General features: G+C 38.3%; 1 protein-coding gene across 8 annotated transcripts in view; it reads left to right on the forward strand.

Moving 5' to 3' along the window:
- Positions 1–22,118, forward strand: part of ILA (putative protein kinase regulator ILITHYIA) — a 356,320-nt gene that overhangs the window by 146,201 nt on the left and 188,001 nt on the right. For all 8 annotated transcript variants that reach the window (XM_089396177.1, XM_089396171.1, XM_089396172.1 and 5 more), the window contains exons 20-23: positions 148–450; positions 594–710; positions 841–942; positions 1,081–1,230. In XM_089396177.1, coding sequence (XP_089252303.1) covers positions 148–450; positions 594–710; positions 841–942; positions 1,081–1,230 — 672 coding nt within the window. The remainder of the gene's footprint in view (positions 1–147; positions 451–593; positions 711–840; positions 943–1,080; positions 1,231–22,118) is intronic.

Below are 22,118 nucleotides of genomic sequence, written 5' to 3' on the forward strand. Positions count from 1 at the left end.
ACTGATTAGTCAAATTCCATCATGTTCACATTTTCTTTCATTGACTTGGACCAGGGTTCAGGTTTTTGTGGTATGCTTATTCTGCAGGCAAGATAATGACTTTCTTTGGGTTAAGAGAACCTAAATTTTTTGGTGTTGTTGAAACAGGAAGACTATGTGATGCCATTGTTAAGTTCACCTATTGTAAACAGTGATGCATTTGAAACTATGGTGAAATTAGCCAGATGTGTTGCACCTCCCATAAGGGATTTAGCCCTTGATCTTGGTGCGGCTTTAAAAATTGTAGCTACATCAAAGGCATCCATTGTACAGGAACTGGTTTTATCTTCAGATCAAACAAATGCTAAGGAGAAACCGGTGGCAGGAATGTTTGAAAGAATAGTAGCTGGTTTGGTAACAGCATGTAAAGATGGTCCACTCCCTGCAGATTCCTTTACGTTCATTTTTCCGGTAATTTAGTTGAATAATCCCCAGTTCCGTGACTAATTTTTGTGTTCCTAAGTTTAAGTGGTTGTAGGTACTAGTTTTTGTTTGGTGGTTTTGTTTTTGAAGTGATTTATCTGAAGAGAAGTCTGTATTATTTTGTGAAACAGATCTTGGAACAGATTCTTTTTTCCCCCCAGAAGACAAAGGTCCATGATGATGTTTTGTGGATTCTTTCTTTGCATCTAGATCCAGTTGTGCCACTTCCTCGACTGAGGATGATTGAGGTTAGTGGTAATACAACTATTAATTTACAAGAATTTTGTGGATAATTGTCTTGCATTATGCGATTGACATTCAATGTTGGGACCTTCAAATTTCTGTTGTGACTGATGGTTCTATGGGATGTTATTTCAGGTTCTGTACCATGTTCTTGGTAACATGCCAGCCTACCAAGCTTCAATTGGGCCTATGTTAAATGAGTTGTGCTTGGGACTTAAACCTAACGAACTGGCACCGGTATATCTCATCTTGAAATAATTTACATCTGGATACACTTAATAATGTTTCATTTGTTGTAAATATATATTCTTATTGAAGGGTGCCTAATCTAATTTTTGTTTGAATTTCAAAATATTCAATTTGAATGTGTACCAGGCACTTGGCGGAATATATTCAAAACATGCTCATGTACGGATGGCTTGCTTGAATGCAATTAGATGCACCCCAGCAGTTTCGAAGAGAGTTGTCCCTAAAAATGTTGACGTGGCAACCAGTGTTTGGATTGCATTGCATGACCCTGAAAAGGTCCCATTGTAAATATCCCTTTTCTTATCTGTTTTATTGTTATTATTTTTCTCCCTTTTGCTGTACAAAATGTGCATATACGTAAGTTGGTATAGCATAGATGTATAAATTAAACCTTTGAATTTACCCGCTTGCTCAATTGGTAGTGTTAATGTTGGTGTGGGAGGGATGCAAGTTTGATGAAAGTGCTGGTATTGAGCAAGTTAGTTTGATTGCATTGCACATGGTAGCACCGATGATTTGGAATAATGTTGGTGGACATTCAACTATTATCAAGAGGGCAGCTAAAATGGGAGCCAGTCTCTTTTTATATTTTCTAGTGACAAGTACATGTGTGTGGACACACAGATAAGTGGGTTGTGACGCTGAAATTGTTGCAAAGGCTATAAGATATATTGCATACATTGGCATGATATGCTCTTTTGACGTGCATCCCCTGAGAAATTACTATACAAGTATCCTGTACTGCATTAGAGGATACACCTATGTAGCCTGTGGTTTGTTTCAGGTCATGTCATAGAACTAAATATTATAAATAATGTGGATTTGAATTATTGGGAATGACCCTCAGTCATGCCCCACTCCATCATATATATATATATATATATATATAGATAAGATGTACACTTCATCATCATATTTCAATATTCAACATTATTTCTTACATTAATGGATGGTATTACATAAGGAGATTCCTTGCAATTTGTATCTTTATCTGATCCACATGTCTTTGACAATCTCACCTCCAACTTGTGGTTAATGTTGGTACAGTTGATGCATAAATAGGCATGAGTCTGATACATTAGCAAAGAAAATTTCCACAGGTTTTAATAAGAACTAATCAAACACAAGGGACCTCAGTATGGTTAGGGTAAAGGGTCACTTGTTGTTAATTTTCGATAACAATGGTATGTTCTATGCTTGTACCAATTACTCCAATGTCCCTTTATTAGCCCAATGACAATTCCACTGTAATTTCCAGTATCAATCACATAAACCCTTAATTCACATTGACAACAACTGTAGATAGAACATAAACAATAAATGCAGAAGACAAATCAAGACAAGAGAGCACCAATATTTGGCTAACCAGTGAAAAACCCCCAAAAGGGGGAAACCCCTTAATCAATTCTTCTTATTATCAAATATCAAATGTTCAGCAGAGAGAGAATATCCAATAGAGTACAACGATGAAATCCAAACCAATATCCGACTAATGAAGTCAAAGTCAAATCTGATCAGTTTGATGGAAGACTGCAATTCTGAAAAGTCAATAGCAGTCAACTTGCCCTAACCAGACAGCAGTCAATGGTCAATGCAGCAGTCAAACAGCTCCTCTTGAGCTTGGTCAAAGTCAAGGATACTCAGACTTCCTTGGTGGTTAAACAGCAGCAAAAACAATCAACAAAATGGCGGTCAAACCAGGTCAAATAGTGAAGTCGCCCTGCGGTCAAAACATTCCATCAAGCCTTTGGTCAAACCCAGTCAAACAGCTCCTCCTGCCTCGCTTTCTGTGCAAAACAATGCGACCTGCTAGGATAGATCCTTTCTTGGTCAAAGCACAGTCAAACAGTTCCTCAAAGTCCAAAAATCAATGCTTGTTAAAGTCTCCTTAGAATAGAAAGTCAATGCAGGTCAAAACAGCTCCAAAAACTGGCGTGTGTGGAAGAATAGCTGCGTCAGATGTATGAACCAATCAGATGAGGAGAGAGAATGATTTGTGAATGAATGTGCCAAATGAGGTTGAGGGTCTCCTTTATTTATATGTGATGGAGGGGGATCGATTTGTCTAATAATTAATTTGACACCAAGCCGACCTTGACCAAATGTGCACCTGTGGGCTTGACATTAAAACCATATTTCTTCTTGTCCAAATTCAGTGCTTCCAGGGTCAGTTTTGGTCCTCTCGAAAAGAGGAATCTTGTGTAATAATCATCTTAGGCCAATGAGCTGCCCAAAGTGGAATTTGGCCCTAGTTGCACATTTTAACACTTGTTTTTCTCATAGTCTTTTTCAAAATCTGATAAAGAGAGCATGTAGGCCTAGGCACTAGGCCCACTCCATTCTTTCCCAAACAATTATAACGTTAGCTAGAGAAAATCAGCAATGGATTAAGTCCATTAGTTCTTGTCACACAATCTTAAGCCAGGTATGATTAACTCACAAAAATAATGTCTTTGTTTAATATACCAGAGCTAAATGATGCAAAAATTTTCAATAAATTAGAAAAAAACCTTTTGTTGATGCCTTTTAACAAACAGTTAGTACACAGAGCTTTGGTCAAACATTTCACAAGCACACTGGTATACTGGCACAAAGATGAAATTAGAGGCAAACAATATTTTATTCAACTGAAGAAGATGAATTACAATGCATGGGAAACCTGAGACATCCTTCAACAATATAATTCTGAACACAAATAATCACCTAGGAAGGAACTTGTCTTCCGGATCATGACCTCTTCAAGGGATGGAGATCTGGGCCTTCTAAACAACATATATCACATTCAGACATGAAACCCCTGTAGCAAACAACTCTTTCATTCAATAGGAACTCAGGCCTCTGGTATACAATAACCTCCGCCAGAAATGAGACAGAGTTTGGCTCCAAATGACATCTTATAAAATGAGTCTCGGCCTGCAATTAGGATGCTCTCAGCCTCGAAGAAATGAGAGAATTCAGCCTGCAGGAAAAGCCAGGATTTGCCAACAATTCAACCCTCAGAGAATGTAAAATTTTGCCCTTTGCTGAAGAGATAATCTGAGTCACGAAATCTTCAGTAATCCACGTCCTGGAATGATATTTAAGCTTCAGGTTCAATGACAAATACGCCCCCAAGGTTGAAAGAATTGACTGCTGAAGATAAGGGAAATTTGGCCTTCTAAAAATAATTACAATCCACTGAACTCGTGCCCTTTTGATTGAGGAACTCGACCCTTCTAAAAGTAGGAATCTCGACTCAATTGATTTCAGAGATTGAACCCTTCTTTAAGTGTCTGTCAGGTGTAAATGAACAAGAATAACTCTCAACAAAATTGTCCTCAATAGCTTTCCAACTCTGCTGCCTCAATGAAACATCAATTTTGGCCTCAGGTTTGTGAAGTGAATTCAACCCTTGATGAGTGGCCAATTTGGCCCTCAAACCTGCCTCCAACAAGATAAATCTCTTGCGAGCACAACCTGGTCTCAGCCTCTTGAGAGAATAATGATGATATCTGAAACAACTAGGCCTCCTCAGGGAAAGCCTCCTTCTGCAATGAAACAATAAATTTCTCCAATTTTCCCTGCAACAAAATTAGCAATGAAATTTGAATAATATATGAATTCCAACTAGGGTGGCAAAGGTGTCCACCAAAATTGGATAGAAGCTAGCTAGGGTGGCAATGAAATACACCAAAACTAGTGTGAGGATCTCAAACCCTTGGTCTGAAACTCGCTTGAGCTCCACTCTAATGACAATGAGAATTCACAAGATAGAATGATGAAGAATGGCTTCCTCTTATTCTTTTATAAGACTTCATTAAACTTTCTCCATCCTTCTAGAACTAGTTCTTTCATTATTTAGTGACGAGTCACTTATTTTTCCTAAGTAACTTTTGTCACCTTTTCATTAATAATTATTTTCCCCTTTTTATTAATACTAATAATATCAAAATGGGGTAAATCTCCCATGGTCTTGTTGGTATTTTTTCTCTCTCTCTAGCCTAAAGGAGACAGTTAGGCGAGAGGAAATAATATCTTTGTGCTCAAGTGATGGGGGAAATTACACTTTGCCAAGACATTATATGAAACCTTGAGTAGTTCTATGGGCTTCCAATTGGAAACTAGTCAGAGCTGCCAAGTTTGGGTACAAACTTCATATAGACCTTTGTTGATATACTCCCCAAATGGTTTCCATGTAGACATAGCTTGTTAGGCTTGACAAAATTTGTCGTGGTCTTACAGAATTCACATGGGAAGGTGTCAAGTTCTGGAAATTTGTTATCAGTAGCTGTCCATCTCCATTAAGCAACTTCCATCTCATCCAAGGTCAACTTCTAGTAATCCTTCTAGTAATGAGTTGGTCAATTCTAAAATTCTTATAAGCACTCATCAAGAGCTTCTAGATGGACAATGTGGTTCAATGTCAAGGCATGTCTACATAGCCATTGTATGCTCTTTAGTATTCACTTGAGATAGGAAAACAATCTTGTAGTGGCCCTCAATTTCCTTCTAGCTATCTTCTTGCTTGGTAATGCTACCTTCGAGTAACATGAGTATCACAAGATTTTTAGCTTCTTCTTTGGAGGCCAAAGCCTTGAGAAGGGCTTTTATTGACCAATCCTTTGACTAGATCTGGTGCAATATAACTTCCAACTAGTTTTCTACTGAATCCACTTTACATGACTTGGATGGTCGGTTTTAGAATTCCTTATTAAAGCACTGACCTAGATATTCTAGTTAAGTTGTTTCAGTTCATTCTCAACAGCGTTGTAGTGCTCATTATTGATGTAAGCTATTTGCAAAAGTGTTGCGACCTAGTGGACCTGGTGGATAATATCTCTACATGGCCATATGTTATTTAATATTCGCTTGATCCTTTGACTAGATTTGGTGCAATATAATTCACAACTAGCTTGCTCTAGCATGATGAACTTAATCCTTTTTTAATGAGTTGATTGGTTGCTTTTAGAATTTTTCATTAACAGCATCAATTTAGAGCTTCTATTTAAGTTAATAACTTATTTTAGTTCATTCTCAATAGCTTTGTGATGCTTGTACTTGATGCAATTTTTTTGCAAGTGTGTTGTGACCTAGAGTAGTATCTCCCCTTGGGTTCACAGTAAAGTATAAATCCTTTTGATAGAGTTCACACAATTAATGCATTACATGTGTGAAATATCAAGTAGGAAGCTATTCTTTTATTGTTCATTCTTATAACTACCTAAGAAATGGAAAAGAAAATGGGTTGTTCGTTAGAGAGAGATATCTCCCACATGAATTTCGCTGAGCTACCTTTGATATAATTGAAAGGGAAAGTCTTTGAGAGTATAGCTCTATCAAACCTCTTTAAAACTCTATATGTTCCATTCCACAAATTCGACTTTGGGAGCCAAAGCTGTGAGGAAACACTATTAGTTTTCTTGTGAACCTAACACTAGGTATTTAATTCTTAGCAGAAAACTTAGTGAATAAACACACAACACAACTAGGTTCCTAACAAGTATTCATTGGAAGCAAAATTACACAACCAATCTCAATCACGATGACACAAGCATATTTCTTCCCGTTGTTGCTCAAATTGTACACGTGAATGCGACAATGCTCAGGTTAGGGGCTGTCACTTTGATCACGACCCTCTTCATTTAAGCTGTCTCCCAACAAGCAGCTAAGGGGGGTAGTCCCTATGGATGAAACGATGACTTAGAGAGACACAACTAAATGGCCTAGCAACTTGGTTGAAGATAATTGGCAAGTTTAATTATTTAGCACAACTTGATTAGATTTGTCGAAGTTATCAATTAGAGACCAGTGCCTTGGGAGTCAATTTACTTGCACAATATAGATTAATTTCTATGTTGCACGAGTTTCTGGGATGTGGGAACGTTGGGAACTTGGGTATGGGTGTCTGGAACGGCTATAGGTTTCCCCAAAATTTACGGAAAACGGCTAATCGGGAGCGGTAATATTATATAATAAAAAAATAAAAAATAATTTTTTAACTATATAATTTATATAATAATCAAAATTAATATTGATTCAAAATATTCAAATATTAAAATCAATTTAAATATATAAATAATAAATCTATAATCTCTCTTATATATAAATATATTATCTGGGTGTCTCTCTCCCTGAGTCTCTCCTTAGATATATATATATATATATATATATATATATATATAATGTCAAGTTCATTATCAGTTCTCTGACATGTTTCTCTAGTTATTCTTATGACAAGAAAACAACTCTAATGTTTAAGCATTGACTACCACATACAATATACACACACAATCTTCTGCGATATATATACATAAACAACAAAAGAAATACTCATCAGCATGACATCCCAGATATCGCCCTTATGTCGAGGTGCCACATGCTTCCTCAACCCATCAAGAGATTGCTCCAGTTTCTCAATTAAGGATATCGATGTTAAGGATGTGAAGATTTATGAATCTAACAAATCAGAAATCCTACTGTAGTAAACTAATTTGCATTACCTACTTGTGTTCTTCATTTTAACAAGTTATTTTAAGAAATATTCAGAAAATATTAATGCAAATACACTGCAACCTACACCAATATACAGATCAAGTACTGAAAAAATAAATGAGACAACCACACAAAGGATACGCTTATTTTTGGACTAAAAGTCCCTGGAAAAACCCAGTGTGGGAAAACCAGTGCAACAAATATGAGGGTTTTATTATTAAGCAGATTTTTGAATACAACTAGGGTGCCAAATCTGGCTTACCCAATAGAGAATAAACCCGACAGAAGTACCTCTATCCGAAGATAGATATTTTTGCAGATCGAGCAACTAGATGAACAAACCCCACAGGTGACTGCGCTATCCCCAGCGCTGTGCAGTGATGGCTGCTCCCCCTTTGCGCTGGAACTGCGTCACCCTCCCAGTGAGCCTTCCCGGCTTAGAAGTCGATCTGTTGAACTGATGCCTGATCTGCCTCACAAAAACCTCAGTGCTGCCTCTAAGTGATTGCGTCAGCCCTCCAGCCTTTGCGTCACCCTTTCTGGAGCCGCGCTGTCTCTCCTTGGTGCTGCACTACCTCTCTGCTATGTATTCTCGACCTTGGACGGAAGTCCCTTAGTCGAATTCCCCTCTCTGCACTAGAAGCTCACTTCAAAATTCTCAGCAAACCACGTCCCATAATTTCGATCTAGCTCAAGTGCTGCTCTCATTGTGTGTGTCCTCCCACTGACCCCAAGTCTTCCTTTATACTTTTCCTGTTGAGAAATCAACGACCGTGATCTAATCTCTAATCAACGGCTAAGGTTAAATTAGACTTGATCCTCGTCACTTAGAAGCTTCTCACCAATATTTGCATTAATTCGCTTTAATTATTTTAATTTCCTAAATTTTAACTTAGGCATCATTAAAAATAGTTAATTATTTGAATAACATGCACTCTGGGTGGAATTTCTCCAAACGATTTCTGGGTCTTGGAGATCTCATGTCTTCTAGCCGATGTTGCACGAAGCAGGGAGGTGGAAGTGTCATTTTCCAAAAATCTAGGAAGCGAAGCGTCTATGGAAGCGTCTACTATATATAGATATATATTTATATTTTTTCCTTTATACTCAAAACAAACATCCCAAATACCAAATTAGTTGTAGAAGACATGAAAACATGCATATTTTTGCATAAATCAAGATAGATATGGCATTCATGATTCCATTGTAGTTACTAGTATGTACATCAACCATCTATATTCTAGCAATTACAAACATACATCAAATTGTTAAGTGTATTATAAAACATAAAACATTTAAGCATATTATAAAACATAAAACATAGAGCATATTATGATTTATCTAGCAAGTGAGCAACTGTCAACATTTGTCATGTCCAAAATTCAAATAATAATGTTTACATTGTACAAAATATGTCACTTGGTCACTGCCAAGACAAAAAAGGTTCAAATTCACAAGCCTACAAGTCTAATGATTAATCTATGACAAAAGTAGTAAATTGCGAATATATCTACTAATCTCTCTTCCTTTCACCACGAAGAGAACGTGGTGGCGGGCCTCCACGTGGTGGCAATGAAGAAGATGCTACCTGTGGAAGTTGTGGCAGTGGCACTGAAACTGATGAAGACGAACCCCCTACTGTTGGTGTTGAACCATGGAACCTAGGAACCAAGGGACCAGATGGGTGTGGCATCTCAACATGATCATCATCCTCCTGGAATCACTCAAAAAATTCATGCAAAAAAAAACACTAGTTAACAAAAAAAATAAAAAAATGAATTAGAGAAATGCTTTATAAGGAAAATTCATACCACAATGGACATACTTGGATAAGAGCATCCTCTAATTGCTCTAATCGCAACACTCCATCCTCCAAATTGGGCTCCTCTGGATTCTTGTCCCAAATCAATAGGTCTTTATTAGTCTTTGCATCTTCATAGTAATGGGATAATAATCACAAGTTGTAATAAACATAAACCAAGCTCTCTGCCCGGTCTAAACTCAACCTGTTCCTTTTAACACTGTGGATGAAAGAATAAGAGCTCCAACACCTCTTTGCAAAAGAAGTGTTTACCACCTGTGATAGCACCCGCAATGCCAAAGTCTGTAGAAGTGGAGTAGCGCCTCCATGCATGTTCCACCACTCAAAAGAAGAAAAAGTCTCTCAATCTCTAATTGCATGCATGCTCCCAAATGGACCAGTGTTAAGCGTTGCTCAACTGTCTCTGTACCATGGCAACCTCCTCCTCATCAGGGATTAATTTACTCAATGCAACCATATATTTTTTGTGAACCTCTTGATCTTGGTGTGGTTTTCTCCTGCTTCCCTCCCCAGGTGCTGGTGTTGAAAGCCATGATGGATGATAGTATTTAGGTGTCAAAACATATGCTAATGCATGCAATGGAACATTTAGCATTTCCCATCGGTTTTCCACCTCTGCACGAATATAATTGTACAAGGTGATATCTCTAGGCTCAACAATGTCTTTAATTTGCCCCAACATGCTATCCATTTGGTCATCGCCTCCCCAATTATTGGTTGATCTAAATCTCCAAACTTGATCATGTAATAAATTGGTTTGGTGAATTGCAAAACATATTTAACCTGTGACAAAAAGTACATGTCAAGAATACTGTAGTTGGCTGCATTAGCACCATCTCTGTCAGTGTTAATTTCATCCCATGTTTCAGCATACACCAAATTAGTTAAAGCTTGTGTCACCTTCACTAACCGCCTAAAGGTGAGGTAATAACTGGCAAATCTTGTCTTTGCAAGTTTAAGCAACTGCAACTTGGAGTAAGTGCCATAGAAGTAGTTTACCCTTGTATGCCCTGCGATGAATTTAATGAGTTGCTTCCCTCTCCTGTAAAGCTCAGTAATCCACCCTAGTGAAACAGGAATCGGCGTGTAATCGGCAAAATCGCGCGTTAAACTCGGCTCGGCTGCTAAACGATCCTACCGAAAACTTTACGAGTCAACTCGCGTTGACCGATTCTGGGTTGTCTTTTACTTTATTATTTGTGGCCGCCAGCAGCATATAATTGTTTCTTTTCGCTTTTCTATTTTAACGAGTCGATTAAGAAAATAGGTAAAAAGAGAATCTGACGTTCATGAATTTGACTACTGAAATAGTGCTCTGCGTGATCTCAGATGTAAAGTTTTAAATAAATAAATTCCAAACCAGGACCACTTCGTATTAATAAACGATGATAACTTAAACTAATCGCAGCGATGATAACTTAAAATAATCGGAGCGATGGTACGACGGAATGCATGAACGGAGCCATCCTCCACACCTTTTTACCAATAAACTCTGTTTTACCGACATTATCCCGAATTTATAAAATTGAATTGTCGCAATCCACGAGGCAGCTTGGCATATAGTCTCCGCTGTCATAATTCCAATATAACAATTCTTTTGCTTGAAAATCTGAACATAAATAATGGCTCTTCTACCCAACCATCCGCGACCACATCGCCTCGCCTTTCTCGAGTTCAGAAACAAATAATTCCATAGTTAGGATCCATCGGATTTGATCGATGATATTCACTAATCGCCGTCTCGCCTGAATAGATCAATGATGGCAGGATTTTTTTTTACGATATGAAATTTATTCGATTCCATTACAATAGAATAGAATATTATGAAACTTATGTTCGCATTAATTATGATTTAGGTTCGAATTAGTAAAGTTGGGGTATAAATTTTATTTGAAAGGAAAGTTTTATCCAAATTCTATAATAGTTTTTTCAAGTTTTTTCTGAGTTTCGTTTAATTTTAATATAGGTTTAAATTTTAAATTAAGAAATGGGTTTAAATTTTAAATTATATATATAATTCATTAATTTGCATATTCAAATAATTTATATATGTTAAAATATTTAAAAAAAATATATAAAATTATACATTTTCTTAAAGTTGAATGTAAAAATGTAAAGTTTATTTTTATATTTAATAATTTTATATTATTTTAAAATTAATATACAATTATGTTATTTTATATATATATTTTTTTTAGACTTGATTGCAATATCAACAATGGAACGCCCATACTGAATTCATATTTTATGATACTTTCCATTAAAAAAAATAAAATATATACATTCATTTTTATCTTTTATTAAAACTAATATTACTATTTTTAATTACCAAGTATTTTTATTTTATTTTGGAAAGATATATGTCAAATTCCTTTAAAAACAGACTTAGTCACATATAACAATTATAAAATAAGACAACTAAAATACCTAAAACCTTATTTCAAAATAAATATTTCTCTTTATATAATAAGAATTTATTCATTAAGTATGATTAAGTATTTAATCATTAACTATGATTGAAGGCCGTGAATCAACTTGGAGAACTTTGAGAGTCAAGCAAGCGAAGGAGTGGAAGGAATCGCTTCTAGTTCTCACTCTTAAGAGTCTTAGACTCTTAGTTGCTGATTTTTTTCTGATTAGTATGCAGTTTTTAACTTTTTTGTAAACTTTTAGAAGCATATGCTTCTAAGGACTCAAGACTCAGTGCTTTGGATCATGTGTGGACTCATAACACATATGAGATACTTATTTATTCATGATATTTTGGACATCTATTAATATTATGCATTGTTTGGACATACCTTTACCCAATATTAACGAAAAATGGTTTTTTTAATTCAATATATGTGTATATTTTTATTTAATGAATTCAACGATTTTTTGCCGATTTTTTCCCGATCCGATTAAAACTCTTCGCTCTTTTGCCTCGCCGATTTATTGCCGATTCCGAGTCTGGTAACATTGATCCACCCACATTCTTTATGCTTCACAATATCATGTGTCAAAAGGTTCAATGTGTGAACTAGGTACCCAGAGCAAAAGATGTGTGGATGAGCACGCTCAATAATTTTTCCTGCTGCCTTACAATTTGCTGCATTATCTGTGATCACTTGAACCACGTTATTCGGACCAACATCTTTGATTGATTGCAATAGGAGATCTGCAATATTTTGTGCAGATGCACTGATGGAGGAGGAGTCATGACATGTAATAAATATTACACCACTAGCAGAAACACCAAGAACATTTATCAAATGTTGGTTTCTAATATTTGCCCACCCATCTGATACAATGGATACCCCAGAATCTACCCACTCATTTGTAAAACGTGTCAAAGCTCTTTGAACCTTAGCTTTTTCTCTTTCTAATAACACTGTTCTAGCTTTCTCATAGTTGGGTGCCTTGTATCCTTTTGGGTCTTCATTGATGGCCTTTACCATTTCATGCCAATAGGGAGAGCGGAGCACATTGAATGGTACACCGCAAGCATAAAGAAAACGGACTATCTTTCCATCCACATCATCCCTCCTAGCAACATTAAGGAAATCCCCTATTGTTCTTCTACCTCCAGAGCTTCCAGAAGTACCATGAGGAGATGAGCTACCAAATCTAGAGGTTGCACTTGATTACAGAATGAATTTTTTGTTTCTTGTTTTTTTGTTGTTCAGCCTCCCCCTATTTGGATGTATTTTCTTCTTTGTTAAGATGAAATGTTTGGGCAAATGTGTATCCCCATAGGACCCTTTTTATCATCACTATCCAACACCCCACAAAGATGCCTCCTCACACGAGTATATGAACCACTAAATGGTTTTCCTCCATGACAACCATGAGGGCACAAAAATTTGTAGCTTCCACCACCCTTTCCCCCTTCAAGTTTGGTCACATAGTTCCACAAGGGTGTTAATGCAGCTTTCCCCTCTAGTGTTTCAGTTTCCCCTTCAGGTTCAACATCATCCCCTTCCTCTTCAAACCCTTCCTCCTCATCATACATTGGGTCACTCATATTGGGACCACTGTCCTCTTGTGCTTCTTCCCTTCTATTCCTACTCCCCCTTGCCATCATTAAAACCAAAAGTGGAATGAATATGATACATAGAAGCCAAAAGAACACCATCTTGGAATATGGATATAGGTGGTGGACAACCTGCAAGTAAAGGAGCAAGTAGAAACAATGGGAAAGAGTAGGAGAGGGAGGAGAAAAATACAAAAAAAAATGTCAAAAAAATAAGGGAGTTTGGGGTTTGCACTTACCTCTTTAGCTCTTGTAGATGAAGTCCTCCAAGCTCCTCCTCCTTCTCCTAGCTCCTCCTCCTTCACTCCTCCAAGCTCTCCTCTCTTCTCCTCTCCTCTCTTCTCTTCTCTTCTCTTCTCCAACTCTCATAAACTCAAAGTGAGTAAATGAGGGATGAATGGGGGCTTTATTCCCTTCATTCCTCACCCTAACCCAAGGTGGACCCACCCCCAACAAGCAAACTCACCAAAAAATAAAAAAAATAAAAAAAATCGATTTTTTTAGGCCGCGCGGCGCACTTTTCCGAAGCGCATACGTTCCCCTACGATTCGGCCTCTGAAGTGTCGCATTTCGTATGATCGAAGCGCCGTATGAAACACGCTTCGGAGATTCCGAAACGCGTTTCGGAGGGACGCTTTCGGAATTTCCAAGAAGCGTCATTATCAGTCCGAAATGCGTTTCGGAATTTCGGAAGCGCGTTTCAGGAGGCGCTTCCTAGACGCATCCATACGGACCTCGCTTCGGGGGTTAGATTCGGGGGGGGGGACGTTTCCTGCAACATTGGTTCTAACCCCTCCACAAAATTTCGGAGCTAGAGCACATCCGATGCTACCCAAAAATCAACAAAGGATGTCTTTGGCGTTTCTTCTAGCAAATATTTCAACATAGGCCCATGTTTTGTGGGCAGTTCAACATATTTATCTACAAGTTTTGTATTCCCCAACCTCAGGGAATGCTAAAACTAAAAAAAAAAACAGTTTTCAAAGCTCCTAGAACTTTCCCCAGCTCCCATTGCAGCTCCCTTTGAAAAGGTAACGTTCCCATATAGTTCCAAAGCTCTTGGGAGCGCGGGAACCATTGGAACAGGTTTCCCACCTCTCAGGAGTGGTTTTGGTGTAACAGAGATTAATTTCCAAGTTACTGGATGAACAATTGCTGCTAGGATGAAAACTATCCTATAGGAGATGTGATACCTAGAACTAAGTGAAATGCAAACTCTTGGCTAATTTTAGATTAAATGCCTCTTCTAAGTGAGCCCTCTCTCTCAACTGTTTTGAAGTTAGTCTCAAATGTAGTTTGTGGAGAGAAACCCAGGGGAAGAAGGCTGTGGCCTTATTAGCAATACCTATCTTGGGGTTCTAACCAGTGTTGATAATATCAGTATCAACAAAATATCGACGAGGGTCCATAAAACATCTTATCGGCAATATCGGCAAAATTATCGGCAAATATCGACAAGCATAAAAATTAATTTTTTTTCTTCAGATTTTTAAAAATAGCCGATATTTTGCCGATATCGCGCTATTTTCATAACAGAAAATATTGCGATATTTTCGCGATGATTTATCATTTTGCTGAAAATATCGCGATATTTTCGAATATCGCCAATATAATCAACAGTGGTTCTAACCACCCGAATGCCTCCAACGTTGTAGGGACTATGGCCCTGATTATGACAAGGTCACTGTGTTAATGACAAGTGAGGGTCTAAACTTTGCAAGCTGGGTGAGAACGCTGGTCCTATCTTCTTTCAACCAAACTTATGCAATCTAATCGTAGAATGAAGGGCGAGTTATAAGTGATTGCCTTAAATGAGATTATCAAATGGCCTCTTAATTACTTTAAGTTAAATTTCTTAGGATTAGATGCATTATGATGTTCAATACAAAGTACTTAGAGAGCAATATTAGGAATAATCTCAATTAAAACAATGTGCTAATTAAACAAGATCACTAGAGTGCCAAATAGAAATTACTTCAAGATCTATCCTATGTAAGCGGATTCGTCCAAACCCCCTGTCGAATCCGAATCCTGCGAATCAGATACGATTTGACAGGAATTCGAATCCCAAAACAAGATTCGACATGTTCGTATAGGATTCGTACGAATCCCATACGAATCCCGTACGGGCATGTCGAATCCCGATTCTGGGATTCGAATCCCAAAAATATGATTTCCGCGGGTTAAAAACACGCTGTTCTTTTTCTCATTCACCTTAAGGTATCAGCCCAAGATTAGCCCAAATCATAGGAAAGGTTAGTAAGAGGCTTGGTCAGAAGGAATATACATTTTTTGGTTGTTCAGACTTCAGAGTCTAGACCACTACAAACTCCTTCCATTAAGTGCTTTTGGTTTTTGAAGTTTGAAGAGCAATATGCCTAGAGGCTAGAAGATAAAATCTACTAAGTCTCAACTCTCAAGGCACTGTACTGCAAAGGCCAATGATTTTAGTACCATAAACTGGGCAAACAAGCTCAGAGGATGCATAAGAATGGAATTGTGAGACTATTACTCTTGACCATGCCTAAATTGCATGAAAAATCAATGAGGCATCCCTCCTGAACCTTGAACATTGGCAAATTTTCTACAATAACTTACCTTGAATCCACAAGGCTAGGGCAACTTAATAGCATGCTTCTTATAATTATATTTTCTATAAACATGCACGATACTTCTTATCATTTGAACTGTAGGTGAACAGGAAAAACACATTCTTATTTGTGATTAGCATATGTAGTGGATCATCAGCTGCATAATGCAGATATGTGGATTGCAAGCAAAATATAAAAAATAAAGTTGCAATCAAGACTAGCTATGTTGCAAGTGTGAAATTACCAAGCACCCTGGTTACATTAGTTGCAAATATAGAGCAGCTTACAGTAATGCAAACTTCAATTTTACTTATAAGCTCAATGTCAAATTCCAGATCTCACGGGAAACATACCAGATAGATTAGAATGAACCAATTGCAAAATGTCGGTAGTCTTGCCATCACTTGAGGGGAATGGTCCCCTTGTATGTTTTCCTTTGGCACAACCCTGACAAACACCTTCATGTTCTACTTTAAGTTTGGGCATACCTGTCACCCATTGAAGATCTATGTTTGAAATCAATGAATTTGTATCATTAATTAGAATTTGTGTAAGAAATATGTAATTTTTAATATCTATCTATCTATCTATATATATATATATATTTTTTTTTAATAAAATAATATATAACAAATCCTACGTGTCCTCTTCCTGGGGGTCAACGTGTCCGAATCTAACACTCGAATCCCCGAATCCTACGAATCTCGAATCCCCGTGTCAGGTGACTTAGGATCTATCCAGTGATGAGAAATCTAAAAAAATAACAAGTGCTCTAAATAAATATCCAATGAGAAGTAAGGAGCATCAAAATAATGAATATTTTACACTTGATATGCAAATTAGAAACAAAAGGAAACAATACCAATGAAACAAGATTAGTGATAGGATTATTCAATTGAGATCACAATATTGCTTACGACTAATGCTCAAAGGAGTTGATATCACAAGTTTATCTTTAGATCATGATGTTGTTAAACCATGAAACAAGATAATGCTCTTATCCAATTAGTAACCAATACCTTATGTTACTTGGCAATCATAAGCAATATCTTCCAATTAGATATGCAATTCTTCTCAAGGAAAAATGGGATTGCTAACAATGATTAAAAGTGAATGCTAGATGCACAATACAACGATCCAATAATGCAAAGATGCAAGACAAAAGTCAAGGCAAGACTCAAATGATCAATTTACCCCTAGATTTTTCACAACGCTATTACCTTGAAAATACATTAGATCAAACCAACAAGATATTATGATGCAAACAATCCCAAGATTAGCAAGAGAAGCTTACGAAAACAAGTTATTTAAGCCCTTAGATGATGTTTGTTACTCCCTTGAGTTATGAGGCCTATTTAGATGTTTTTTTTTAGAACAATATGTTAATGAAAACACTGTTGTGGCAATTAAATCGGACTTATGCACATTCAGATTGTGAAAAAGCAGTTACCCGATTCCTACTACAGCAATTGATGTTAATTCTTCTAATTGTTAATTCTATTAAACAATTTACTTGTTGTGTGCTACGACAAATATCGAATTAAATACACTACAGCCTACACAAATAAAAAATTGCGGAAACTAAATACAGCACAGGAGAGAAATAATCACACACATCTACACAGTTATTTTTTGGTGTCCCCGGCAAAATCCAATGTGGGAAAACTGGTGTAGCAGCTGAGGGTTTGTATTATTAAGCAGTAGTAAATCTGAGTACAATTCGTTGGATGCCCAACTGGCTATTTGATACAGAGAGAAACTGGGCAAAAAAATAGTGAGATGATCTCACCCTGTCACTGGAAGAACTGAAATTGATCTGCACTAGAGGTGAGCCTCTGCGTTGCCTCTGTGCAGTGCTCCGTCACTCCCATGCAGTCATTGTGTCACTGCAGCTTGGACTGCACTGCACCTCTTTCTGATCCTCTGCTGGTTGGAAACTTCAGCTCTCAGGTCTCTCGGTCTCACACCTCAGCTTTTGGATCTGGAACTCGACTTCCTCAGTAGAGTTTCGATCTCCCTCTAAAGCTCTGTGCTGCCACAACGTAGCTCTGCGTCAGCCTCTTTGGACGTCTCTCTGCCCTCTCTGCCTTGTACTCTCCGGTCTAGGAAAACTTCCCTCCGGATACTATCCCTGCCCCTCACTACAAGAAATCACTTCAAATCTCTCTCTGGCAATTGTTTCGCTACTCTCTTCAGAAATTCGATCTCTGATCTCTTAGATGATGTGATTTCCAAATGCCCATTATACCTCCACTTATAATCTTCTCGTTGGGAACCAACGACTCAGATTAGATTCTAATCAATGGCTCAGATCATTTTGGCTTGATCCTCGTCTTCTTCTAGAAGTTTCACCCACAGTTTGATTAATACCCTTTAATTATTTTAATTTCTAAGTTTAGACTTGGGCAACTGTTAAAAATAATTAATTATTTTAATAAAACTATCTTCGGCTGGAATTACCCAAAATGATTTCTGGGTATTCTGGAATACATGTGTCCAAGACTTCCTGCAAATTTTGAGGCTTAGAGCACATCCGATGCTACCAGAAATCAACATAGATCAAACTTCTGCTATTGAAATCAGACCTCAGAAAAGTATATGACAACTATGATAGACCAACCATATTTGTGAATTTGCTTCTTGTATTCAATGTGTGATGTCTTTAATGAGTGTATAACATAGTTATTGGGTTGAGTAGGCTTATGTTTGATAGTTGTACCAATGTAATATCAATGATCAGATCTGATATAAATTATGCAGTCAACACAAGAGAGGAATGAAGGTGAGAAAAACAAACCCCAAGGCCTAGTGGCCTATGCCAAGTTTGGAGATGAAAAGGGGATTACCCTCAAATACTTGCACTCACAAAATAGTAGCTCAAAATCCCAAAAAGTACCATAAACCCTTGTATTCAAGCTTGCAAAACCTCATCTTAGTCGTAGAAATTAACTTCAATGCATGAAAAGGGGTAGAGGTTAGGGTGATAAGCCTTCTTAGTGCTGTGGCCAAGGTTCCAATGGTCTAAGGCCTGCAACCTTCATGTGGAGGTTGAAATGGGCTTGCGGCTAGGGTTTTTGCCCTCTAACCCTTGCGACTAAGCTTCTAAGGCCCTCAAATCTTTGCGACACCCTTTAGAAGAGTCTCCACGTCAAAATTTAGCCACAAAAACTCACGTTCTCCAACAAAAATGAACTAGCAACCTTCCGACGACAAGATCCAACAACAAAGCCCTAGTTGCAAGATCACATTCGACCTTCAGGCCTAGCGTTTTTCCTTTTGGCCCTAGCGTCCAACTTCTGAGACTTGGGTTTTTTAGACCAAGCTTCAAAAGCCCCAGATCCACCCTTATTTGCCCAGCATTCGGTGCTGGGTGATTGTTAAATTATGGTATGTTCTATGCTTAGAGCAGTTTACTTATTTTTCTTCTTATTAGTCACAGATTAGCAATCACATATACATTAAGTAAAGTGCAGATAGAACATTAAATGATCAATAGAAAACAAGCCAAGACAAGAGACACAAGATGTGGTAGCTAGCCAGGGACAAACCCCAATGCAGGGAAACCCTTTGATCAAATCTTCTTCTATCTTCAATAGTTTAGCAGAGAGAAATATTACAAAATCTGAATTCTGTAATTTTATATCAGCAGCAACAAACCCTAGATCAACAAAGTCAAACTTGGTCAAACTAGTTGAAATTGACCTCTAAAATACTTGGTCAATTTCCGGTCAACTTGTCCTCGAACAGCCTGAAGAAACAACCCTTGAACAGACCCAAAAGTTCAGTCAATTTGCAGATTTCTGAAGTCAACTTGTAGCCCTAAACTAGGGCAGTGAACACCGGTCAAACTAGAGGTCATATCACCTCGATTTTCATGCCAAAATTGCAGCCTGCCTAGGAGAGGTAACCACACCCAATCCGCACTTCTGGAAGGTCAACACTGGTCAAAGAGATGACCTGCTGCCCTAGCGTCCTTCTTTTTGCATCTTCCTTGCCCTAGGACGTCTTCCTTTCAACCACATGTGTGAGAGAGAGAGGCTCCTTTTATGCGTAGGAGAGAGAGAGAGAAGACGAGTGAATTGAATTGTCCAAATGAGGAGAATGCTCCTTGTATTTATATGCAAACGTTGAGGTTGAATAGACATGATTGTTGGGCTTTTGAGCCTACATAAGTTTGCTGGCCGACCTCGACAATTTGTCCATAATCAAAATAAATTCATATCTCCATAAATACTTATCGGAATCGGATGATCTTTAGATCAATCCTACACCTCTCGATGGGAGGAATCTAGGAAAAACATCAAAAGCCATAAATAAGGTGATCCACATGGAGTTTGGCCCTAGTTGCCAATTTTAACATTCCCTCTCAACTAGGGAGAACTTCATCTGAAATCTGTCAGACCATCATTGCTATCCATGCATCAAATGCACCGTCCTGTACAACTTGACCCCACTTAGCTCTGCTTTGCTCGAACTATGAAGAAAAAGAAATGATCGAGGATGTATCATACCATTCTCCACTTACTCGAAGTCAGTCTCAGAGTGTGAACCACTCTCACTGATCCCAAATCAGTATCATTGATCCCAGATCAATGGAGGTCATCCTAGCATAGATAGTACAGTAGATACAACGATGCGTCCATCGATAGTACTACTATGGTCCCTATCCTCATTTCCCTGCTCATTGATTAGATGAGAGGTACTTCCCATGAGTCTTAGACTGCATGGGTAGGATGCCTCCACAGGAGAACTAATCATCCTGTCCAGTGGATGCCACAGAGCACTGATCATCCTGGCCTACAGAAGAACTAATCATCCTGCTCCACAGTCGCCACGGAGAACGAATCATCCCGGCCCACAAGAGAACTAATCATCCTGTTCCACAGTTGCCACGGGGTGTCACAGGGGAAGGTGGAACCTTTACCTTGTACATAGTGCACCACTAGGGGATGGTGAGTCGCCTTGTGGTCACATGTCGCTCCAAGAAGTACCTCGTGCCCCCTTGGAGCTCCTAGAGCTCAATACATCATACTCGACCCTCATAAGAGGGTCTCTGAACGATACCAAGTCATTCTCGGAAAGTCAAAAATTTTACCTTTCCTAGGGGATTTGTCAAAATGTCGGCGACCTGTTCATATGTACCGATATGTTGGAGCCTTATTGCTTCTCGCTGCACCATATCTTGACTATAGTGGTACTTGATATCTATATGCTTGGAGCGATCATGAAATACGAGATTCTTTGATAAACGGATCCCGCTCTGGTTGTCACACAAAATCACGGTGGTATCCAATGTAAATCCAAACAAATCACTGAAGAGCTTTCGCAACCAGATTGCCTCATAGGAGGCCATGCTAACAACAATATACTTTGCCTTGACGGTGCTCAAAACCACCGACTTCTGCTTCTTGCTCATTTAGGATATCGAGGCAGATCCCAAAGAGAAACAATACCTGGAAGTGTTCTTTTGGCCCACCACACTGCCTGCCCAATCAGCATCAATATACCCAAGTAGTCTCACATCTCCGACAGTGTTATCTCAACCCACGAGTGATTGTGCCACGAAGATATCTCAGCAGATTCTTGGCACCAGTCCAATGTGAGTGGTGAGGCTCAACCATATGTTGACTCAATGTGCTGACTGCAAAGCATATATCCAGATGGGAGTTCACCAAGAACATTAATGCTCCGATGAGTTGACGATACTCGGTAGCATTTCGTAAAACAGGTCCGGCAGCACTACCGCTTAACTTCTTGAAGTCAAGCTCCATCGGGGTAGTTACGGGCTTGCAGTCCACCATGCCGAATCTCTCCAATATCTTCACCACATATTTTCCTTGAGATAGGAAAGTCTCCCTTAGTTTCTGCCAGACTTCCAGTGCTAGGAAATATTGCATAAGTCCTAGATATTTTATCTCGAACTCAGAAGCCAACTCCCTCTTACATTTGCGAATGTGAGGGTCTGCACCTGTTAGAAAGAGGTCGTCAAGATATAGCACCAGTATGCGAGGCTTGTTATCTATAACCTTAAAGTAAAGTTTAGGGTAGGCATCACTCCTAGTGAATACCAACTTCATCAAGTAGCTATCGATCCTCTCATATCATGCTCAGGGTGCTTGCTTTAGCCCATAGAGGGCCTTCTTCAACCTGCACACATGAGATTCTCGATCATAAATCTCAAATCCTTCGGGTTGCTCCACATAGACCTTCTTTTTGATCGAATCATGTAAGAACGCAGTCTTGACATCCATCTGATGTAGGTTCC

This window comes from Pinus tabuliformis, chromosome 1_2 (genome assembly GCF_031772625.1).
Source record: "Pinus tabuliformis cultivar Carrire ecotype Pingquan chromosome 1_2, CPIR1, whole genome shotgun sequence".
NCBI lineage: Eukaryota > Viridiplantae > Streptophyta > Pinopsida > Pinales > Pinaceae > Pinus > Pinus tabuliformis.